Below are 25,490 nucleotides of genomic sequence, written 5' to 3'. Positions count from 1 at the left end.
CCTGGAAACAATGCCTTATGAGGAACGGCTAAGGGAGCCTGGAGAAGAGGAGGTTAAGGGGTGATATGATAGCCATGTTCAAATATATAAAAGGATGTCACATAGAGGAGGGAGAAAGGTTGTTTTCTGCTGCTCCAGAGAAGCGGACACGGAGCAGTGGTTCCAAACTACAAGAAAGAAGATTCCACCTAAACATTAGGAAGAACTTCCTGACAGTAAGAGCTGTTCGACAGTGGAATTTGCTGCCAAGGAGTGTGGTGGAGTCTCCTTCTTTGGAGGTCTTTAAGCAGAGGCTTGACAACCATATGTCAGGAGTGCTCTGATGGTGTTTCCTGCTTGGCAGGGGGTTGGACTCGATGGCCCTTGTGGTCTCTTCCAACTCTACGATTCTATGATTCAAGCTTCAGGGAAAATATTTCAGATCCTTCTCTGAGTTACATTTTGCTTTCCCGATATTTATTTATTTATTTACTTACTTACTTACTTACTTAATTCATATAGCTGCCCCATAGCAGAGGTACTCCAGGAAGCCAGTGTGGAGTGGTGGTTAGAGTGCCAGACTAGGACCTGGGAGGCCAGGGTTCAAATCCCCACTCAGTCATGAAACTCACTGGGTGGCCCTGGGCCAGTCACAGCCTCTTAACCTACCTCACTGGGTTGTTGTAGGGATTAACTGAGGAGGGGGTGAAAAAGGAGGGCTATAAATGCAATAAACAAATTCTTCTGCTTAACTACCTAAGAAAGCTGGAGGGGCTAGTCAGGTGCTACCGTTATGAGAGGGAGAAAAACTTTCCTCTACTTTCTCTATGCAATACAATGCAAAAATTCCAAATGCCTCCTTGTGTTACGCAGGCAAGTGAGCCAGCACTGCTGCTGCTGCCCCTTCTCAGAGATGACGCAAACAACCGAGGGGCAGGGCAAGACGTGCTTGCAGAACAAACCACATTTCTCTACACATGTAGGAGCAAAAATGACACAGAACAGGAACTTTGGGCGTGGCTTTCACAATCCTCTGCCGGTTTGAGTGTGAAGGGGTTGTACACTTGTCGGAAGGCAGGCTGCTTCCTGTAAGTCTAGCCTCCTCCCATTTCACATATCTTTCCAGGCAACCAGCCTGTCCCATGCTAGGAGTTATAGAGTATTTCCACAGTGCCAACTCAAGGGGGAAGAAGTGTGTCATCTTCTTCTTGTAAATCTGGCCTTCTGCTGTTCTGTGCAAAATCAAGGAAACATTGCCAAAATTAAAAACACAGGAATCACATGTGGTGCTTGTGGCTCTGCTCTGCTATTAAACGGCAGATGTGAACAATAGTGTGCTTGTTAACTTTGTGCTGCTGCCTCTCAAGTGCATCCCAAAGCCCTTATGTAAGAATACCCATTTGGAAACGCCGCAGAAATGCTCATGGGAAATGTATGGAGAAAGACGGCAAAACAAGCCATGCGTCCCTCGCCCGGTCCTTCGGATGCAGCCACCAACCCACTGTCCCACAGAAGTCAGTGGGCATCAATTAGGGAAACCACGTGGAGAAACACATTGCACACCCCCACCCTGAGAACAACTGGATCCCAGAGCCATGTGTCCCAACACAAGTTCCTGTGATGGCTGAAAGCTGACTGCAGCCTAATCAACATTCGATAGTGTGGGCCGGTAAAAGTGGGGCTGGCACAGGTGTAGCCACAGCTAAAACCCCATCTGAGAACTGCTGTTTTCCTGCAACAGCTTGCTGGTCTTGAGCACTGCTTGGAGAGCCACACAGCTCTTCGGCTTCAGGTTAAGTTGAGCTCTCTGGAGCCTCATTTAATAAATAATAATAATAATAATAATAATAATAATAATAATAATAATAATCCTCTGCCCCTCTCTGAAAGATAAATTGGCCCCAAACAACCAATATATCCTGGCATATTAATGTTCCGCACTATCGTTAAAATGCTAAAGAGGAGGAGCTCTGACAGTTACGGTACTTTCCTGGTGGATGCCCCACCACGGTCCACACGTTAAGCATAGGTGAGCAAGCTAAGATTTAGGATCAATCCCAAGAAGCACAGAGAGCCTTGGAGGGGGAGCCATGGGCCTTTAGATCACTTCCTACTGCAGCAAGGGCTGAAGAAACTGGTCCTGCTTGTGGCTTCATGAATGAAGCATGACAGTTACCCAAAGCCCTTTCACAGCAGAACATGAGTCACTTTCCTGCTTGTCGGGTTCCTCCCTCCCTGGTACATCTCCACCCTCAGTTAGCACCACAGCCTGTGTCTGAACTCTTAGCTGGGACAGAGAGTTAGCAACCAATTACCAAGCAGAAGCCTGGGCCCTCCTGCTGCAGCCTCATGACATTCAGACACACCTTCGGCAGGGAGAGCAGCCATTGCCAATAATGAAAGGGGAAGGGCTGTAGCTTAGCAGCAGAGCAACTGCTTTGCATGCAGGTACCCATCATCTCCAGGTCAGCCCAGGAGAGAACCCTGCATGAATAGGGCATGTTGAAATTTTCAGCTTCCCAAAATGAGGGGTGCTAAAAAGTTGTAACATGACTTGGGAATTCAAAAGATATTTTGGTTCAATTAATATAATTTAGTTTTGCTTGGTAAGTCCAATGTGTGTACAATTGCCTAGAAATCATTTAAAATGATTGCCAATTACATGCAGTTGTTGTTGTTGTTGTTGTTGTTGTTGTTGTTGTTTAGCATTACTTAATATTTCCAGAAGGTACAATTAAAATTCTTTGGTTTTCCAAAAATAGTTTATGTGCTTCTTTATCAAACGTAGATAGACTTACCAAGTTAAGTACAATGGTACCTCAGGTTACATATGCTTTAGGTTACAGACTCCGCTAAACCAGAAATAGTTAAGCACTTTGCTTCAGGATGAGAACAGAAATCGTGCTCCGGTGGCGGCACAGCAGCAGCAGGAGGCCCCATTAGCTAAAGTGGTGCTTCAGGTTAAGAACAGTTTCAGGTTAAGAACGGACCTCTGGAACGAATTAAGTACTTAACCCGAGGTACCACTGTAGCAGATTTGAACTTAAGAACTACCCTGACAAACTAATCAACCTGCTATAGACCCACAAACATCTTCTCAGTCAGCATCTTTGTACGTTTTGGTTGGGTTCTGCCAGGAGGGGTTTAGATTTTGAAAGACTTGGATTCCGATCCTGTCTCAACTTGCTGGCTTGCTTGATTCCCTCAACCAAAATCACTAGCTTTAGAGAGAACAGGCAAAGATTGAGGTACAGTAAGGATCTATTATAGTCCACCTCTATGCATGTTTACTCAGAAGTAAATATCACTGAGTTCAATTGGGCTTGCTCCAAAGCTAAGTCTGCATATGATTGCTGCTTCACTGCACAACCCTATGCACATTTACCCTCAAATTCTCACAACGTTCAGGGGTTTACTCACTAGTAAGTGACTTTCTAATTACAGAAACTATTCTGTGGATGGATGACTTCATTCACAGGCTCTTTCCGCAGACTCTGCTCAATGATGCTAAATTTCTTGGCAATGAAACTCAACTTTGAAAGTGATCTAGGTATCCCAATGCAGGTGCCCTCTTTGGGAATATCCCAGCAATGTAAACACAAATGGATGCCCTGAATTGCTAGAAATTATAAGCCAAAAGAGCTCTCCCACTGTCTTTCCTTTGCATCTCCTCCACCTCAAATTGCATCAGTTTACGGTGCAACTTCTGCAAGAGCATAAATGTCCATGAGTCACATTCATAAGTAAGGGCTGGGGAAGTTCCTTTTCCCTAAACGCAGGCAAGTATTAATTAAGAAAAGAGGGAAAAGATTACAGAATCCCTTGATTACAGAAAAACAGAGTTTATAGCTCAACAACAAAAGTCAGTGACTTATATAACATGGCTGCAGTGTTTCAACAGGCACGTCCCAAGGGCAGTTCATGAGGAACTGGGAATCTGAACTGGAAAGGCCCTGGGAAAAGCTGGAAAATAGAATCATAGAATTGTAGAAGTGGAAGAGGCCACGAGGGTCATCAAGCCCAACCCCCTGCACTGAAGGGCATTTTCACCCAACCTGGGGCTTGAACTCATGACCCTGGGACTAAGAGTCTCATGTTCTACCAACTGAGCTGAGATTTGTGTTTACAGCTTTGAAACCCTCTGGAGATTTTTACCTGCCCACCTCTTTCTTTGGAAGCAGCACATTGCTGGTTTCCACCAACCACAATAAAACCGCAATTGGTCAATCGGTCCCCCTAGAATAGCCTTAACCATTTCTGGTACTTCCAAGATGCTTCTAGGTCAAGTGTGAATAACACAATGGATTAAGGTAAAAGGTAAGGTAAAAGACCCCTGGACGGCTAAGTCCAGTCAAAGGCGACTATGGGGTTGCGGCGCTCATCTCACTTTCAGGCCAAGGGAGCCGACGTTTCTCCACAGACAGCTTTCCGGGTCATGTGGCCAGAATGACTAAACTGCTTCTAGCACAACAGAACACCATGACGGAAAGCAGAGCACACAGAAACACGGTTTACCTTCCTGCCACAGCAGTACCTATTTATCTACTTGCACTGGCGTGCTTTCGAACTGCTAGGCTGGGAGGAACTGGGACAGAGAAACGGGAGCTCACCCCATCGCAGGGATTCGAACTGCCTACCTTCTGATCAGCAAGCCCAAGAGGCTCAGTGGTTTAGATCACAGTGCCACCCACATCCCTAACCCAATGGATTAGAATTGTAAGAATCTGGGACTTTTTGTCCCACATTACATAAGAGCAGTTACTCACTTGATGCCATCAAGCACTCTCCAACTTTTTCTAATGCACCAACAAGGATGCAGGGGCTACCTCAAAAGGATGCCCTTTGGGGGTTCTATGTCTCTGACTGCACGAAGGACTCTACAAATTGCACACAATACTTTTCCAAAGTTTCTTCCACACCATGTGCTGCATGGAAGGGAGGCAACACCATTGAGGTTCAAGCAGTTTGGTTTGCCAGGGTGTGTCCTGAACAAAAAGAAAGGGGGGTGCCTTCCCCCAACCCTCCCCTCCCCCCCAATTCTTTTCTGTCTCCTTATTTTCTGGGTCCCAAACTACACCTATCCAAATGAAATCTGGTTGCTGCAGGCATGGTCCATTTTAAGTGGAAGAATCACTTTCAAATGTGACCCACTTTGGACAGAAAATAGTTAAAAGCTCAGACCCTTCTCTCCTCAACATGGAGGGACAAACTAATATTTCACAGGGAGCAGCAATTAACAAGATCAAAGGAATGGCCAGGCTGCAGCATACAGGCTGTTCCCAGGTTGCAACTAAGTAAACCATCAAAAAGAAGAATGCCAATTGTGCTACATTCCCTCTGTTACATCTTCATCTGCACAGAACATCCTTCACCAACTGGTGACCTCCAGATGCTCTTGGACTATAATTCCCATCAACCTCATCCACATGTAGGGCTTATTTGCAGGTTTGGATAGGCAGATGAGAATGGAGGAGTGAGTCAATGAGCAGAAGGCATCCTCTCTTAATAAGGTTTGAGGGTTCCCCAACCTCATGGTCAGAATACAATTCCCACCAGTCAACATGGTTGTATGATGTTGATGTCTCCCCTGGTGCTGATGCAAGTTGCAGTCTGAAACATCTGGAGGTCAGCAGGTGGGCAAAGGGCGCTCTAATCAGAGGGAGCCAACTCTGATGCTATCTGTGATCTTTGTCATAACGACTTTCGTAGCAATAGAAAGAGATCACATGAGCTCTCCATTTGTTATTTCTCGACCCAAGGTCAGAAAAGGAGACACGAGTTATGCAGTGTTGGCATATTTGCAGTCACATTCCTCCAGAGACAGAAATTAAAACCAGCGTAGCATTTTAGAGACTTGCACAAGAAAAGGGAGGAGAGTAAGAATTAGAGCAAATGAAAGGAAGCAGAGGAACCCCTTTAGCCTGGTGTCAAATAACCTTCTGCACATGTGGAGGGATGGTCCTTCCCTTCCCATCACGGCAGGGCGTTCCCACACCCCAAACCTAGAGGAGAGGGAAGAAAATATCAAAACAGCTTTTCGGAAGTCGCTGGCACAGAGGGCAAACCTTCTCTGCCCTGCCCCCTGCTTTGCAAAAAGGATCTTTTCCTCCTCAGAAACCCTGATACAGTGGTACCTCAGGTTACAGACGCTTCAGGTTACAGACTCCGCTAACCCAGAAATAGTGCCTCGGGTTAAGAACTTTGCTTCAGGATGAGAAAAGAAATTGTGCAGCGGCGGCGCAGCAACAGCAGGAGGCCCCATTAGCTAAAGCGGTGTCTCAGGTCAAGAACAGTTTCAGGTCAAGAACAGTTTCAGGTTAAGAACGGACCTCTGGAACGAATTAAGTACGTAACCAGAGGTACCACTGTAATTCTCACTAAGATTTCCTAACTTAAGTCAGCCCTGGGCCACAAGGGGAAAAGGGAGATGCCAGCAGCTCTTTTTTCCTCGGCAACTCTGGAGTCACAGGAAGGAGGAAAGCTGGAACAGTCCAACAGCTGGAATGAAGGGAAAGGAGCAGAGAGGAGTGGAAAAGGTTTTACCGAGATCAAAAGCACAGCAGAGGCAGCTCTTTCCCTGTGTGACTTTGACAGGCTGTTTGTATGTCTGTCTGAGGGATCATCTAGATGGCGGTGGTCCATGCAGCTGAGGCCTTTTTTTGGCAGTCCTCAGCAACATCTTATGCCCCTCCTAGCCCTCAGGCCACCCTCCCAAAGCTTGCTTAGTGCTTTCCCAGGGGAAGGCAGCATGCAGGCATCCGGCAGGCATCAAATTCTGGCCTTGCTTCCCCACCACCACCACCATGTAACAAAGCAGAGTGTGGCCGTAGGTTTTGTATCCAAGTACTCTCACTTGGTATGAAAAGTTAAGACTGCCCTGATCTAGATAGTAAGCCATCCAAAAGCAGAAGTGTCCCACTTGCATCAGTTCCTGTTGGGAGGCAACAGCTGCTCTGCTTCAGCTCTGTTTGCACACAAGCCAGCAAGTCTTGCCAGCAGGCAGGACAAAGTGGCTTCTGCAGGCAGCACATCTGGGACACTGGGAAGTAGAGTCGTGAGGGGACAGGCAGATCGGAGCCAGGATGCACAACCCCCACGGGACATCCTCCTGCCTACAAGTCCCCCCACTGACTGTGATGGGGAAGAGGCGGAGGAAAATGTCTCCCTGCAAAATAGCAATCAGATCACTGTTGACACTGATTGGCAGTGACTATTCAGGGCTTCAGAATGGGAGATGCCACAGATTGTACCTGGCACCTTCTGCATGCATAGCAGTCGCTCTACGGCCTGTCCCTGACGCTGCTTGGTCAAAGCGGCCATTTGGATGTTCTGCCTTGAGGATCAGAGAGTTTGGGCTGGTCCTGCTGGCAGCAGGTCGCCCACATCCAAGCAAGATATAATGAAAGAGGTTGCCTTCTGTGGCCATCTGCTGCTCAGTGTCAGAAAGGCATTTGCAAGATTTGATAGCCAAGAGGTCACGATCCGGCTAACATGGAACCTTAAAGGCACCTAAAAACCCTAAATGAATGCATATTGCATCATTACAGGCAGCTGCACTCCACTCTGCACATGCCCTTTGCCAAGATTAAGCCTGGGCATTGGAAACAAAAAGCCAGCACGGAACCAAGTGCCGATCCTGTGCAGGTTTACTCAAGAAATACCACACAAAAGCTTTGCATCAGAATAGGCTCTGCAGAAGCATGCCCACATCTATAAAACTTCATGTGGCATGCTATTATTTTAAGCTACTGCAAACTCAAGTCATCTGTATTTAGTTACAGATAGGTAGCCTGGTTGGTCTGCCATAGTCAAAACAAAATAAAAAAATTCCTTCCAGTAGCACCTTAAAGACCAACTAAGTTAGTTCTAGGTATGAGCTTTCGTGTGCATGCACACTTCTTCAGATACACATCTGTATTTAAATACAATTAATCTTGATCCTGAGGCTCCAACCACACACACCAGTCTCTCCCACAGAGTTGCTAGGCTAAAAAAAGTATTCCCAATGCCTAAAGTTCTCAGAACTAAGCAAGCTTCTAAAAAGGTAGGTTTTAAAAGTCACTGCCTGGAGGCTGAGGTCCACGGAAGCGGATGCCACAAGGAGGCGGGGCGTAATTTTTAAGTGAAAACAGATTCCTTTGTTGTCTGCGGGGGGGGGGGGGAGGGAGAGATCATCCGGGATCCCTCCATGGCCAGTACCCGCTCCCGGCATCATAAAGGCTGGAAGAGGCCGGGGAAGGAGTAGCCCCAAAATGCTGTCGGGGGGGGGAGGGGAGGCTTTCTTCCAATCGTATCACGGCATGGACTTTCCCCCCTCCATCCTGAACCACTGAAGGGAGCAACTATCGAGAAGGAAAAAGCAGGATTGGGACCCCATTTCTTCCAGATAGTCGTGGAGGGGGGCGGCGCTCTCCTCTGCAATACATGAAAGTTTGGAGAAGGGAACAGACTTGAGTATTGGGGGGGGGGGAGGCCAGAGTCCAGCCTCCCACCAAAGGAAGGGGAGAAAATCTCCCATCTGCATTCCACGTGGAAGCCGGAAAGAGCGCCTTGCATCTCCTTCTGCAGCTCAAAGACCCCACCAATATAATCCTATTTCTCCCCGCGCAGTGGTCAGATCGTAGCGGCAGCCGCCGCCGCTTCCCCCTGTCCCGGGAAACGGGGCGCCCCGAGCCGCCCAACCCACCCCAGACGAGAGGGTCCCTGGGTTCCCTTTCGCGAGATCTCCGCGTCTCCCGCGCAGACGGGAATTCCCCGCTTTTACGCTCCAGCTTAAAAAGCAAGCCGACGTTCCTTGCGCGTCCCTCTGAGCGCGTGCAGAGCGGCGCAACCCCCACCCCCCCCCCCGCCCCATAATCGCGCCGCCGTTTCCCGAAAGGGCCCCCGAGCTGCCCCCACGTGCTGGCCCCGCTCCCTCGCCCAGCCCGGCCGGTCCCTCGGCGTGGCCCCGCGCGCCCGCCCTCACCCGCTGCACTTGGCTGTGGTTGAGCTCGGCGAAGAAGTAGGCCAGCAAGTGGGAGGCGATCATGGCGCGGCGAGACGGGGCCCGGAGCCCCGGAGCGGGAGAGGGCGGCGAGGAGGAGGCGGCGGAGGCGGGCCTGCCTGGCTACCCGGCGCGGGAACCAAGTGGCTCCTTGAGGCTCGCCAGCGATGCCATCCTCTCCTGCCGGCTCCCGCGTGACGCGCCCTGCCCGGCGCCTCCCATTGGCCCCGGCCGGAGGGTGTGTGGAGCCTCAACCTCGGAGGAGGAGGAGGAAGGCGGCTGCTCGGAAAGCTCAGCGGCCCACCCAGGCGGCAGCAGGCTCCGGAGCGAGTGCAGAGTGCAGAGTGCAGCGCCCGCCCCGCCCACAGCCCAGGCTCCCCAAGGAAAAACGCGCCCGGGAGGCGGTGGCTCCGTTGGTCACCCGCCCCCCCCCCCATGCCCCACGCGAGGCGCTTCTACTCGGACCCGAGTCCCAGGATCCGTGCCCAGGCTCTGAAAACAACACAAGCGCCTGCCTGGGCATAGCCTCGGGTATCCGAATGGGTCCAATGCCCCATCCGGCCCTTCCCTTTGCACCTCCCTGGCGGCCACGAGGGCGCTTTCTCGCCCTGGGCATCTTGCGTGGGGCGGCTGAGCAAAAGGAGCCCTCAAGGCGCGGCAGCAGAGAGGCCGGTTGGGAGATTGGGGCTCTTTATTGTCCTGCAAGTGCGACATCGGACACTAGCTGCGCCCCCGTCGGGCATGGAGTCTGCGCCCCTCCAGGCGCCGCATCCCGCTCTGACCCGCCGCGCACATGGTGCTCCGGCTCCCCGGTTGAGCTGAGGACTCGGCGCGCCGCCCTGCGCCGCCCCGCCTCCGCCGGCCTCGTCACTCCGCCGGGGGCTGGCGAGCGTGCAGAACCGCACGACGCTCGCCCGAGCCGGGAGGGGCTGGCGCAAGGATGGCCGCCGGCCGGAGACGCGCTGCGGCGCCGGGTTCCTGAGCGCGTGCGGAGTGCGGCGCCGGGGAAAGACGCGCTGCTTCTGAGTTGGCGGCCGGAACTCTGAAGGGGACGCGAAGCTTACTCCCCCGCGGAGCCCAAAAGGCGGAGGAGCGAAATAGTTCTTATCGGGACAGAAAGCCATTTTAAATTCCAGTATGCGCCCTGAGAGTCGTGATGGATTCTCCATTAAAAATGGCTTACATAAGGAAAGCTAAAAGTGCTTTTGGTGCCCTTTGAGAAAAGACTTCCGAATAGAAAGCTTTATGGGGCTGTCACGTTCTTTGGCAAAGATGGGGAACCTGTGGCCCCGCAGAGATTGTTGGACTCCCAACAGCATGGCCAGTGGTCAGGGATGATGGTCAGGACATTTGTGCCCTGTCCCGCAAGCCCAGAGGAGCTTGCATGCAATTAAGCATAGTATTTGGGGACCCCCACAAATTTCCCACTCCTCTTCTACAGGATGGGCAAGCAATCCACTCAAACAGAGCTGTCAATCAGGCTGTCAGTTATTTTGCAAGTGGGATTGAACCACATACCTGGCAAATTCAGTCAGAGACACAGGAGACCTTCCACACCACCAATACATTCCAGGGTGGATTAATTCACATGCTGTCAAATCCAGGTTGTGTAATTTTTATTTTTATCATGTATTTTGTATTTTTTAATATTGTGTTTTTATGTTGCGAACCACCCTGAGATCTACAGATGAAGGGTGGTATACAAATTTTAATAATAGCAACAACAATAGCATATTTGGCCTTCTTGTGCAACAAAACCTATATCCGAAAAACTGCTCCACCCCACCACCCCAGACAGTTTGCAATAAGGACCGTGAAGGGGAAGATGCATTGAATATCTGAAATGATGATTGCTTGAACTAACGTCATATAACCTCATTGTATAATCACAGCTGTATAACTGAGAACCAGTACGGTGTAGCGGTTAGCATGATGGACTAGTACCTGGGAGACCAGGGTTCAAATCCCCCACTTAGCCCACTGGGTGTGACTGCCTGTGCTGGTCGCTGCTTCTGAGCCTAACCTACCCCCATAGAGTTATTGTGGTGGAGAAGTATGTATGCCACCTTAGCTTCTAAACTAACATATCAGAATCAATGCTCTTTAGACACACAACATTGTAGAACCTCCCACCCTGCATTCTTTGTACAATTAAGTCAGAGTGAATGCTGAACAAACAAGTTGTCCGGAAGTGATTGTACTACATTGCCTGTGGTCTCTCCTCCAATGAAATGAAGGAGGAAACTGAAGATCTACTAGCTGAGTAGCATTAAGAAGCCGTGTGTCATTCTACCCAAATAACTCCATCTGCGCCACTGGACACTCTGCCCTATGCTGATGCTAAACTCCCCCAATGTAGATTTATGCTGGCAAGTTGCACCCACAGGGCAGAGAGTGGGCACAGCCTAGTTTTGCCCCCCCCCCTCTAATCTCTATCATACCAGCAGCAATGCCAGCAATAACAGTGGCTCTTTACAGTGGATCTGCAGCTGGTGGCTCATGAAGTTGATCATGGCAATGTCATTGGCTGCCTCCACATGCAGTGTTTGTGGACAGTGTAGTCCCTGACTGGGAGACCATGGCATAGATTCAAGTAATGCCAGGGACACACCTGCTGTTTTTACGTTGTTTCTTATTTGTGTGTATATATCCATTTAAAATATTATGAAATTGCTTCTTAAATAACTTGCTTCACAAAGTGCCTTATCACGTTGAACCCCCAATAACACCATGCAATATTATGAACATGAAGGGAGCGTGCTGGATCAGGCCACCCAGAACCCTGTGGAGAACACACAAGCAGGATTCGATCACAGGAGCACTCTTGCAGTTTCCAGCGACTGATATTCAGAAGCATTTCTGCCTGCGACTGTGACGTCACAGCTTAGCCATCATGGCTAGCAGCCATCAATAGACAAATTCTTGGAGGAGGGAGCCAATTCTCTTTTAAAGTCATCTTTGTGGTTGGTGGCTACATTACCTCTTGTGGGAGCGAGATCCATAACTATGTGCTATTAATTTTAAAACAAAGAATCTGATCTAAAGTATTGCTGGCCGTGGTGGCTGGTCCACTGCAGCATCGCCCTCATCCAGCCCCCACCTATCCGCCTGCCTTCTCGCCTCAACCAGCCTAGGGGGTGGCACTGGCCAAGGTTGTCTGCCTCCTCCTGCTCCTGGGGTTGCCCTTGGAAAGTCAGTAGGGAGGGGGGAGATGGGGACAAAACTAGTTGGTTCTGCCTCTCCTCTTGGCACGGACTGGCTCTAATTACTGTTTGGGCTCCCTGCCTTCTGCCCCGTGAGTCCAGATGGGTGCCAGCCACTGTGGCCAGTCACTGTGTTTTCTTCCTTCCCCACAAAGCTGAATAGGTACAGGTGGTGTATCCGCAACACTGTGAAATTCTGAGCGTAAACCTGCTCTGCTCATCTGTGTAACATCCTACCACTCTTTGGCAAGAGAGCTAGTGGTTAGAGTGTTGGGCCAGGTCCTGGGAGCCTGGGGTTCAAATCCCACACTCAGCCATGAAGCTCGCTGGATGTGACCCTGGACCAGTCACTGCCTCTCAGCCTAACCTGCCTCTCAGGGCTGGTTGTGGGGGATTAAACAAGGAGGGGGGCGACCACAACTTTGAGCTCCTTGGAGGAAGAGCTGGGGTAGAAATGCAATAAATAAATAAAATGTGTTAGAATGGTTTTTTTTTGGGGGGGGGATTGAAGAGATAAAACCAGCCCAGCTAAATCAGCAGCTGCAGTACTTTGAAATGATTACCCAATTTTGATGGCCAGTGATGGGGTTTTGATCTATGGAAATAATCTACAAAGATGGATGCATTTAATTAGGGGACAAGAAGTTAGCAGCAATTTAAGATGTTAAAAATACCATGGAAGGTGGAGCTCGAGTGTGGTTTTACTATATCCTAGGGCCACAATGTTTAACCAGTTAATTAGTTGATTAAGGCTGTGGTGCTGTACACAGCTGCATGGGAGTAAGCCCTATTGAACTCAATGGAGCTTGTTTCAGAATAAACCTTATATAACTGGTGCTGGTTAATTGGACAGCAAATGTCTCAGAGCTTATTAGTAAGACAAGTGCCTATGGAAAGTGCAGCTGGCAAGAAGCAGCATCTTAAAATTGGGAAGTCCAGGACCTCTTTTACATAGGAGAGTGACTCTTCTGACTCCAGGATGACACACACACATGATAACTGGTTTTCAATATTGCGATATATCACCAGCTAAATATCATGATATATCACAGTATCTGAAATAAGGAAAGAATTACGCAGAGGCAAACAGGACAATGTCCTGGCAACTACTTCTGCAAGTCCTTGCAATGCACCGCCGCTACTGCCAGCACTCTCTATCACTACCGCAAGGCCTCACAGGCCACGGCTGTTACTGCTGCCACTTTCCATTGCTGGCATGATTTGGAGAAAATGGCCTTGTGAACCAATTTTGGGCCATGGGCAGGAAGTTCTGCAACACCTGATCCACTGTAAATTGGAAAGTGTGCACTGGAAGGTTCAAGTGCCTCTTTCTACAAATGTTAAATTGTGTTTTGTGCTTTAAAAAACATACGTTTTCCACCCTGATTGCTTTCAGAGAAATAAATATTTAGTTTCTTCATGGTGATTCACTTTGTAATTTTATAGCTCTCCCCTTTTAAAGGGCCTTCTTCCTCTCCCTTGAACTGTGCCCTGCGAATCTAAAAGCCCCTCCCAGGGCATCTGTCCTGTCTAAATATAGCCTCAATGCAGTTTTATTGAATGCTGTAAAGGGCACGGAAGAATTAATACTTCCTGGGGAGCCTTCTGTACAGCAGCACCTTGACTGGGTTTTACAATCCCTCTCTAAGGCAAGTCATTTAGCACAGAACCGAGAGGGAGACTTTGTTCTCCCAGAGGACATTAGAAGTGTGCCTGAACCACACTGGTACAGGGGTGGGCTGATGCGGCTGGAAGCCACTCCACGAAAAAACAAGACCCCTGCCCAAAGAAAACTGTTTAGGAGAAGAGGTGGGAGTGGGAGTTATTGCCACATTTCTTAAATAAAAAGGTTCTAGGCTGGAACTCTTTTTGATGTGGAAAGAGGCACGTTCTTATGTGAAGTTCCTCAGAATCTAATATGGTCCAAATCCAAGCAGAGATTCATCACCAGAAGAGCACCAGACAGTGGTCCATTCAGTTCAGCATCCTGTTCTTAGATGATCCAGACACTGATCTAGCCCTTATATAGGGAAAGATCATTGGAAGTCAAGCCTGCTACTGTCACAGATGCTGGTGCTGTTTAATCTTTTCAGCATGACACTACGTCATTCACTGACTCCTGCTAAACCCCAGGCAAAATGAATGCGTGACTCAGGCTCAATAGAATGGAGAACATCTGCCCTTTGCTTGTAAATGACTTTTTAAAAACCCATTTCAAATAAGATACATGCAAACAGTGGATAGCTAAGCCCTTTCCTCAAGCATCTTGGTAGGTCTGCACAGATAAAATATGAACGGCACTCTCACTCCCAGTCCATCTAGCCCAGAATCCAGTTCTCACCTTGGCCAACCAGATGCCCAGATGCAGTGGCGTAGCATGGGTTATCAGCACCCGGGGCAAGGCAAGTAATTTGCGCCCCCTAACCCATGGATTTGCGCCCCCTAACCCGTGGATTTCCCTAACCCCCAGATGTTGCGCCCGGTGCAGCCGGCCCCCCCTGCACCCCCCACGCTACGCCACTGCCCAGATGGGAGGCCCACAAGCAGGAGGCGAGCACAAGAGCAACTCGCCCCTCCTCTGGTTTCCAGGAACTGGGATTCAGGGGCATGAAGGCAGAGAAGAGCTGTCCTGGCTAGTAGCCCCTGATAGCCTTCTCCTCCATCAATTTGTCTCATCCTCTTTTAATGCCACCTAGGATGGTGGGAGTGAGTTCCATAGCTTAACTATGCATAATATGAAGACGTACTTTCTTTTATCTGTCCCAAATCTGGATGTGTTACTGTTAACGAAGCAAGCCAGCTGCCCAACCTTTTGCTTTGCCAGCACTAAGGTAGTTCCTCCTCTCAGGCTCACATTCGAAAGACATGATGCAGGAGGGAAAGGGGAGGGTTGGGAAGAGGGGACGCAACCTCAAAGTGACAGCTTTGCCTTTGCAGATTCTGGCCATGGGTAAGAGCAGCAGCCCACGGCTGATCTCAGTGGCAACTCTGGCTGCCGTGCCCTTGATAAAAAGCAGCCTCATTGTGGCTTCTACCTGAGGATCTGTGGGACTTGTGGTTCTGTGGTTGGAAAGTGAGATGCTTTTACTAAAAGAGTCTGACCACAATTCCCAGAATCCCTTCAGAGAAACCTCTGCAGGTGCCTCAGGTGGTAGAATCCTGCGAGCATGGCACCACACACACCACTGCCAGAGAAGCAGAAAGAAGCAGCGGCGACTGAACTCTTGTGAGATTTCACTGCTGCTGCTGCTGCTACAGCTTCACCTTACTTTTCCCATGGCAATGAGCCACTCATTGCTGCTGCCACTAGAGAAGCAAGAAGTGGTGGCTTCTGTGTTCTGACAAGATCTCACTGGAAGCCGAAGCTGTGTGACTCCAGTAAGCAGGACTGCAGTAGCAGTGAGAGAACGGCGCCTTCCCATTTCTCCTCAGGCAGTGAAACAGAATGTGTCCTGGTCATTTTACAGTTTCTTGAAATAGAAACAATGTTAGTCAGGCCAGTTTCCAAAGGGTAGAGAAGAGGCAGAGCACATGGGGTGGGATGTGGGCAGAGCAAAGAATTCCTGCTGCTTGGCTGCTCAAGAAGGCAGAGCTCTAGGCTCCAGGAACACAAGCGGTCCTACCACCCTCATATCTGAGGGCAGCATTTCAATATATAGGTATCTGCCTATATACATAAAAGCCTAATGCTGTCATCACACACAGCCCCCATTGGAGGATTTGCAGTGTCACATCACAATCTTGGAAATGGTGTTGGGAAAATGAAAGGGGCACTTAGTAGTTGCATGGGGTGGGGAGGGGAAGTTCTAGAGGGTTAATGTGGGGAGAATGGTGGGGGATCGGTGAGTAGAGTGAGCAAGGACACAGCACCGTGTGTGTGTGTGTGTGTGTGCGCGCACACACACACATATATATATGACAGATCAGTATTGCTGCAGGGGTTCCTGATGAAGAATACTGACAACTAGGGACAAAACCAGGGATCACAGCTCACAGTCCGAGTCTCTGGAGAACCATAGAGAATACTCAGCAAGAATCCAGATGAACAAATAGTCTGACTTGATACACGGCAACTTCCATCATTGGCTCCTGCTACTGCATTTTAGCATTTATCACACTATAGCATTTTCACAGGCATTTGTCTCCATAATTATTTTACAACAGCCTTGTAAGGTAGGTTAATATTATGATCTCTCTTGTTGCAGATGGGAGAAAGGGCTGAGACAAGAGGCACTTACATAAATGTGAATCCAGATGCCAGTAATCTTGGCGTGAAAACACACCCAAAATTTCCTTGCCCATACAGGGCTCAGAGGGAGCCGGTTTTTCCAGCTTTGCACACAGCTGACTGCCTATCCTTTGTGTCAGTCATGAGGTCTCTCCCTTTTCTGGGAGGATGGCTGTGGACAGTGTCACCTGGCTGGACTTTGCATCAGTCAGAAAGTTACTTCCCCCTTCCCACAGAGTGGTAGACAAAATGTGTTTTTTCGAAAGTGCATGTCTGTGTGTGCAAAGGGAGAAGTTAGTAAAAAAACCGAAAGCCCACTTGAATCATCAGGGCAAGAATGACCTGAAACTAAGCACACATGATGTATCGGTACAGGAGTGGCCCGCTACACAACCCAACTGCAGTACCCACTAAGAACATAAGAGCTTGCTGGATCAGGCCAAAGGCCCATCTAGTCCAGTATGCTGTTCTTACAGTGGCCAACCAGATGCCTGTGGAAGACCCCACAAACAGGGTGCAAGATGAACTCTCTCCTTCTGTGGTTTCCAGAGACTGGTATTCAAAAGCATTGCTGCCTCCAGCCGTGGACAATGTAGCCTTCATGGCTAGTAGCCATCAACAGCCTTGTCCTCCATGAATCTGTCTACACCTCTTTTAAAGCCATCCAGATTAGCGGCCATCACTGCCTCCTGTGCCAGGAGTTTCACAGCTTAATATGCACTGTGTGAAGAAAGACCTTGTTTTATCTGCCCTGAATCTTCCAACATTCAGCTTCTGAGGATGTCCAAAGGTTTAGTGGGATTCGCCTTCCTTGTAATTTGAATCCAGTGGTTTTGGTCCAACTCTCCGTAGCAGCAAAAGCAACCCTGCTCCATCTTCCACGTGACAGCCCTTTTGCACCCAGGTGAGAGGGTGCAAATGTGGGTGAGCGGAAGAGCCGTGCTTGCATTTGAGAGCAAGTGGGTGGGTAGAGGCCCCTTTCCAGGGGCTCAGCTGTGTGAAAAGGACTCACGGTTGCCCACAATGGCTTCATATTTGAGAGAAGAGGACTGGAGTGACTTTAAAAACCATTCAGTCTTGCTCCTTCACACCCTATACCCTATAATGCAATTCACCTGGGATTTGTGCACCAGGCCAAGAATTTGTTGTGCAGGAGGCCTCCCTGAAAGAGCACGTGGGAAGAACTGCAAGGCCGGGTCAGAAACCTTCCTGTCCCTTGTAACCTGAGCATGCTGGTCTGGAATAGAAGCTGCCACATGCCTGCCAAGCTGCCCCATCAAAATGGTGTGGAAACATTTGTCCTCTGAGACTGACCACTGGTCAGACCCCGGTGCTCCAGCTTGGGTTGGACCTCAAAGTGCAGGGTCCTGTGGCCCCCAATGACCAAGAAAGCAGCAGAGATTGGAGGAGGCATCAGCAGACAGGCCCAGCATCAGCACCAGAGATGTTCTACACATACCAGGGTCCATCAGGTCAGATGCTGGTTGCTGCAGCATCACTGCTTCCTTCTTTTTTAAAAAACCATATAGCTGAGGAATGGCCAAGGAGACATGAACATGGTTGCAAATGCTCATTTTATTAAAGCTTTTCTAGTGCTTATTCCCAAATGTTTAGCAGCAGGAAACAAGACAGCAGCAGAAAACTCCATTTTATTCCCGTAGTCATGTTGGTGCTGTGAGTTTTTATAAGTATGAAACTGCACATGCTCAGAGTATTTCTTTTTGCAGTCCATATTGGTCAGCTGTTTTCTTGCTTTTTGCTCCAGCTTATCAGGAAGGCAGATGCAGTTGCAAAGCATATAATGGCTGAATGGGAGAGAAGTGTATTTGTGTGCTTTGCAACTGAAATAATGCACCAAGCGCCGCACCACCCTCCATGCAGAGTCCACAAGAGCCAAGCAAGAGGCAGCAGCCAGAGGCAGATTTAGTGGAGCACTACAAAGAGCCTTGGGGGCGGTGTAGTGGTTAAGAGCGGTAGTCTTGTAATCTGGGGAACCGGGTTCGAGTCTCCGCTCCTCCACATGCAGCTGCTGGGTGACCTTGGGCTAGTCACACTTCTTTGAAGTCTCTCAGCCCCACTCATGTCACAGAGTGTTTGTTGTGGGGGAGGAAGGGAAAGGAGAATGTTAGCCGCTTTGAGACTCCTGAAGGGGAGTGAAAGGCGGGATATCAAATCCAAACTCCTCCTCTTCTTCTTCTTACAACTATGGTATAGAATGGAAGGTGAGAGGTGGGGGGTGCAGCAGTCACATAAGACTAGAAGGGCCCCTTCCTGGATTCTTAGACCCCGTTTCTGGCCATATCAGGGGAGCAGGAAGCTCTGGCCAGCCATTCCCCCCATGTGCCAGCTGCCACACTGCCACCGCAAGGAAGAAGGTTCAGGGGTCTTGGTGCTGCTACTACAAACCCTCTTCACTCCTCCAGTGACCTCCACTTGCCTTTTTCCATCTAAGCTCCTGCCTTGCAGAACCATATGCTCCAGGTTGACCCAGCCAAGCATAACTTTAGCCTAGGCATGGCTGCAAAGCACCTCCTCAGGAAGGAACAATTCGCAAGGGAGGAGGGGGTACTTAAGGTCCCACTGTCCCACTGAAAGTCTTTCCCCTACACAGAGAGAAAGAGAGACAGAGACTCTTCCATGTTTACATGGAAGATGGAGCCAGCTTGTTTTCTGCTGGTCCACGGAGAGGACCTGAACCAATGGATTCAAATGACAAGAAAGGACATTCTGACTAAACCTGAGGAAGAACTTTCTGATGGCAAGAGCCCTTTGAGAGTGGAACAGATGCTTTCAGAAAGTGGTGGGCTATCCTTCAATGGAGGTCTTTAAACAACATTTGGACGACCATCTGTCTGGGATTCTTCAGCTGTGATTTCTGCCTTGCAGGAGGTTGAACTAGAGGTCTCCTTCCAACTCCATGATTCTACCCCACCACTAATAGGGGTTCCAGAAAAGCAACCTGGGGAGGGATTTCAGAGAGAAGAGAGAGTGGGATGGGTGGGTTTTGCACGCATACATGCCACACAACCACCATTCTGCTGCTGGAGATTCTGCTGTGCTAAGGACACATTGCAGTGGGAAAGAAGTCGTTGGGTTCATGTTACCCATGGCTGCATCATAACATGTCAAAAGATGGAGTAGGTACACTAATGTACTCATTCCAATGGATCCTTTGCAAATTGGAAAACTGCATCACAACATCCGGAGAAATGCAGATTTTGAGTGACTGCCTCTCCTCTCCTCTCCTCTTGTTTATTTTCCACTTTCCTCCTCCTCAAGTGCTACTCAAGTGTGTTTGTCACAACCAGAGCTGTCAAAAGCTGGCTTCTTTATCCAGAGGGCAGTTTGCATTGCAAGCAGGATATATAAAGCACAGAGCAAAGGATATGAATGTCATTCATAATAACATATATTCATCTGTCAACATTACTTACATGGATTGCTTCTTGCTAGTTACTTTAAATAAATAAAAAAGTCTTCCAAAGTGATATCATAGAGCTGGACTCGGGCTGTGTTTCTGCCAAGGAGTATCCAGGAGATTAAGGTGACAGTCCAGCAATTCATAGCAGTGATTTACAAGGAATCCTGGATGGAAAATGTACTTGGCTCATATTTACTATACATACCTCTCTGATTTGGAATGTGTAAACACATTTGTTGTTGCCAATGATGAGTTTTTCCTGAAGTGTTGTGAGGCTGAGCAACCCTCTTACTTGTTTACGCATTTCTAGCCCATCTTTTTCTCCAAGAAACTCAAGGTAGCATACATGGTACTCCCCCTCCTCAATTTAATCCCCACAACAACCCTGTGAGCTAGGTTAGACTGAGGCGCAGTGACTAGCCCAAGGTGTCCCAGTGAGCTTCATGGCTGAGTGGCAGAATTCGAACCCTGGACTCCCAAGTCTATTGCTGTACTGGCTAGGACTGATTAGAGTTGTTAGCCCAAAACATCTGGAGAGCACCAGGCTAGGGAAGGCTAGGGAATCTAAACTCAATGGGTCCAAGACCAAAATTATCATCTTCCTCCTCAAAAGTCATGTTACATCTCCCATTCCAGCATGGCAAAAACATGTCCCTTCCTCTCTGCCCCCTCGGCATACAATTCTGTGCCCTGTTGTTGCCTTGTTTTTGTTTGATTTCATTTAATATTTGCAACCCACATATTCCCCACACAGCAGAGTGCAATAGTGTCAGAATAGCAGCCCACAAAGCCATATGTCAAATGATCAATAGAAAACAGCCAATAAAGATAATGCAATGTCCATTTCCAGAGCCTTAGGTCAGCCCCCATCGTCTCTGTCCAGAACTCTGCTGCAACTCTCTCATCCCTCTGATCATGCAATGCCTCTCCTGAGCTACATATACGTACAGGCTTCCTGTCAGTACCCAGATGCAGCCCCTCCTGTCTCTACAGAAACATTCATGACTGCCCTCTCCTTATCCCTCTGCTCTTACATCCCAATGCACACTTTCTGAAGTACTATTTGAACACTGAGAGCTCCACAGAATGACCACTTAGGCCGTATCAAAACAGAGGAGATGCATTGCTCCAAAAGGGAAGTGGGCAAAAGAGACATAAACTTTCCATGTGCTAGCAGTTTATAGGCACAGGTGCAAATTTAGAAATAATTGCTATAATTTTTAAATGAAATGCATCTCATCATAATGACCAGGTGACCTCAGCTGTTCACTGCTGATGGGCAACTTCAAGGCCCACTGATCTTCACCTTTATGGTTCTTCCTCTTCAAAACAAACTTGGACTGGAAAAGCACTTTAAATAGAGGACTGTCCTCTGTAGAGCATAATGGATGCAACCTGAACAGTGGCTAGTGCAATATGTGGTGCTTTCTAAATGATTTGTTGCAGCATGTTGAAACCGACACTATGCAAGAAGGGAAGCTAAATTGTGTCAGTTCTTTGAAAATGAAAATATGTTGAGAAAGGACCCAAGACAGTCAGGTGGCAAAACTGGGTTGCACACATAACAGAGCACACCAGGTCTTGTGTCACCAGGCCTAGATGCCTGGTGGGGCTCCTGCTGGGGGGGGGGGTTTAGATAAGAGTCCCCTGGTTCTGCTGCAGTGAGGAGGTAGGCACACTGAGTGTGGGGCTAGGGAGGGTGTTTTGCCCAAGGCTCTGTCAAAACCTGGACCCCAGACTGCCACACATGTGCATTCCACATACCCCACTTAGTAGAACAGGTCAGGGAATGGCCATCCGCCTTGATGCACCTGCCTTCCTTGCAGAAGTTTCCAGGTTCAATACCCTCAAAGCTTGCAGGTAGGACTGGGAAAAGCTCCTGCAAGAAGTGCTGGAGAGCGACTGCCAGTCAGAACAGACAACACTGAGCTAGTTGGATTCAAGGTCTGATTCAATATAAGGCAGCTTCCTATGCTGTCAAAGTAGCATATCTATCTCCTCCCCTCTCTTGCCATATTAATGGTGCACTGCAGGAAATGGTGACATACTGAGTCAGATCATGAACCCACCAAGCTCAGTATTGTCTGCTCTGACTGGCACTGGCTCCTAGCTGTACCTCTCCCAGCTACATCTGGAGATGTTAGCAGGGGCTGAACCTGGGACTTCTGCATGCAAGGCAGGTGCTCTGCAATCTGCACTATGTTTTCCCCCAGCAGGTGGGAAAAGCACGTCCCACTTTTGTGGGGTCTAGTTGAATCACTAGATCTCAGTTATTTATAGTTCTCTTCGACACAGTAAATGCGTTTTCATTTTGGGGTAGTTGTTTCAATTATGTACATGCCTGTTATTGTCACACAACATGACCATCAGGAAGCGAGTTCCGTGCTAATGACAAACCGTGTTCAAAGCTGTTCAGAAAAAGCTAGCATGTCAGGATGGAGGGTTCTGGGTGGGGCTGCAGGAGGTGAGCGGTGGGCCCTCCCTCAATGGAGGTCTTTAGGCAGCCCTTTGCTTGGGATGCTGTTAGATCGGGATCCCCTGCACTGAGCAACAGGTTTGATGAAATGGCCTACAAGACCACCATCCCATTCTTTAACTCTAGATTTGTAGCTTGGGAGTATTTTTAAATGCAGCCTCGAAGAAGTGTCCACCTGGTTCATACCCCCCTGAATCAATGACAGATGTTGCACCAACAGCTCCCCTTCCTAGAGAAACATTAAACAAGCAGGATTGAGCATTTTCACCAATGCTAAAATACCTGTACAGGTTTGTTTCCAAGCTTAGCTCAAAGTGCTAGACTCACCATGGTATGGTCTGATCCCTTAGGAATCTGCCTGATTGCCATGTGCCTATGGAGGCTCTGTTCTGAATGCTCCACTCATGGAGGTAATGAGCATGGAGGCTATAGACAGGGCCTTTTCGCTGGTGGCACCCCAGCTGGGGATCTCCCTCCTCAGAACAAGTCACCAGCCATGAGCCCCATTAGCATTACCTGCTCAAAATTTCAAAGCCACACTCTCTCTCCCGTCTCTCTCACACATTATACTTCCTTGAACCTACAGAGGCATTTCTGTCAATCTCTGCACAACTCAGCCATTCCAAAAGACTAGCTATGGCAAAGAGGTCTCTAAGCAGAAAAAGCATGTGATTGACTGGGCTGTCAGTACGTCAGCCCTAGTAGGAAAGCCCTTCGTCCATCTGAGAACTGTGGTATGCTAAGGATGCTTGGAGTTGTAACTCTGTTATAGGAAAACTACAGTTCCCAGGATTCTTTGGCAGAAGTCATGTGCTTTAAGTGTACATTGGATGTACTTTGAAATTGAAACACACACACACACACACACACACACACACACACAGGGCTGGACCAAGGCATGTGGTCCACTTTGAGGCTTTCTACAAACCAGCAGTATATAAATTTTATGAAATAAATCAATGAAGGCAAAGTAAAAGGTGATGCTCCCATCAGACAGAATCCAGCCAGCTTGGCAGGTGAATCCTACTGCAATTGCAGCAATGGAGCAACATTCACCCCCATTCCTGAGGGCAGCGGGGCAGGTTACAGGACTCATGGGGGGAAATGGGGGCGGGGGGCCTTGCTCAGGTAAATGCCAGGGCTGAGCCTGAACCTGAACACATCCAGATAGGAGGGACATTGTTGAACTGTAGGCATTTACTCTCTGGCTGAACCCAAGCAGTCTGCACTGAGCAGAGAGAAAGCTCAGTTTGTCCATCAGGTCGGATGTGTTTGCTTGACTGACTCTTCTCATTTTTATTTAAATGCTCAATTACACAGTTAAAACAAATATTGTTGTATCTCAGTAAAGAGAAGATTCTGAAACTATTTCATGTAGATTTAGTTAATTAACACAGAGACAATTAATGCATTCTTTGGCAAACCCTCTTTAATACTTGGCTTGAATCAAGAGTTGAAGCAGAATGACTTGTAACAGAACAATGCAATTAGCCCTGATCCCTCTTTCATGGGGGCAGCTCCAATTTAAAAGTCCACCGTTAGCATGTATATTAGTTAATTAACCAATCAATCTTGCAATCAAAGCTAATTATTATAAATACATCTTTCTGCTTAAACTTCTGAACCGTTTCTTTTGCAGGCATTTTTTTTTCAAAAAAGGGGGAACATGTTATTCCTTTCACAGCAAACATGTGCCATGGTCATATTTAATAAAATCTTGTCTGTTTTCTGAGTGCTCTCTTCCCCCAGACAGAGCTACATGCTTATTTTAAACCTCAGTATATGTGGGGGAAATGCTATTCTGAACCTTGTATCACTTACTACCAGCAGCAAGATTTTCAGGGAAACACCTGTCTGTAGAATTAAACTAAGGGCAGCAAACTTCAACCAGAACCAAGCCAGTTCAGCTTCACTGGAAGCAAAATCCAACCAGAAAACATAATGGGTTTGACACTGGGTTCTGTTAACAGAAGATGCTTCTCTAAGTCTTCTTCCTAGAGGCCTTATGCCCACTTAATATATTTACTCCAGGAATACAGTACCAGATGTCCTGCAGGTGTCATTGGACTCCCATCAGTCATGACCTTCCATCAGTCATGAACTCCCATCAGTCATGACCACCATGGTCAATGGACCTCCAATTTCTGGAGGTCTTCAGCTTCCCCATCCTTGCATATAATCCAGTCACACTCTGCTTTCTTTAAAAACCATTCTCTGCTTCCAGCCTCAATTATCTGCACAACTCTAGTTTATCAGTTTATGTTGCCCTGTAAAGTCAACGCAACCATGCATAATGAGAAACTAGTTTCAACATACATCCCGGACAATGCAGGATATTTGCATTGTCCATCTAGATTTTATCTTTCCTGTTGCTGAACATCTCCCTTCCCTGATCGCTATGTTTTCCATACAGTGTTTCCTTCCTATCAGGCTTTGGAAGAATCAGAGACAGAGAAGACACAAAAAGGAAAAACACACCAGCTGAAAATTCACCATGGAGCAAGGCAAGCTATGTTCATCCTGAACTTTTCAGGATTATAAACACTGCAAGTGACTAGGAAACACTAGATTGGAACGTTAGTAGTTAAACCTGTGGTGAAAAGGGTTGCACCAAGTTCATCTGAAGGATGAGCTACCTGTTTGCTCGAGGAAGCTGAAAATTACACACCTGCCTAAGGTGTGTTCCTATTAAAGATACCTTATTTTCAAGTGGGCTGTAAAAACTGAAGCCTGGCTTGCTTCTCCCTCTCACCAAAACAGGAGAGGTGCAAAGAGAGTGCTCTCACCTGGTTGAAGATTTCCTGGTCCATGGCATCAAGGTCCCTGCCAGCCATCCTCTCTCTCAGATGTGTGGAAGCAACTTTGAACAATGTGGTGCCTCCTCTGGAGATCCCTCTTTAAAGACTTGCTCAACACGGACTGAGTGGGTGGAGAGAGGGAGAGAGAGAGAGAGAGAGAGAGAGAGAGAGAGAGCGCTAGCATCTACGAGACTCACGGAGGGAGGTCACTGCCTGGGCTTGAGGCAGAGAAATACGGGATTGTAGCAGGAAGCAGTTTAATCCCAGAGCTGAGCGATGATGAGCAGCCAAATAAATAAATAATTCACCCCTCTGCTGTCAAAAGGCTTGTCTGTGAATGTAAAAAGCCAGAATCTTTGGGGCGCTGGGAGTTTTGCTTGCAGCCCTGCTCTGCTCCAGGGT

General features: G+C 48.3%; 1 protein-coding gene across 2 annotated transcripts in view; it reads right to left on the bottom strand.

The window, feature by feature from the left end:
* Positions 1-25,230, bottom strand: part of HK2 (hexokinase 2) — a 54,927-nt gene extending 29,697 nt beyond the window's left edge. The window contains exon 1 of one of the 2 annotated variants that reach the window (XM_081868438.1): positions 25,077-25,230. In XM_081868438.1, coding sequence (XP_081724564.1) covers positions 25,077-25,124 — 48 coding nt within the window. In that variant the 5' untranslated portion in view covers positions 25,125-25,230. Of the gene's footprint in view, positions 1-8,944; positions 9,144-25,076 lie in introns of those variants that run through there. The other variant, XM_081868437.1, reaches the window with a different exon arrangement.
* Between the last annotated feature and the right edge of the window lie 260 nt (positions 25,231-25,490).

Source organism: Podarcis erhardii (assembly GCF_964252035.2).
Source record: "Podarcis erhardii genome assembly, chromosome: 7".
NCBI lineage: Eukaryota > Metazoa > Chordata > Lepidosauria > Squamata > Lacertidae > Podarcis > Podarcis erhardii.
Note: the sequence above shows the minus strand (reverse complement) of the source record. Positions and strands in the feature narration are given on the sequence as shown.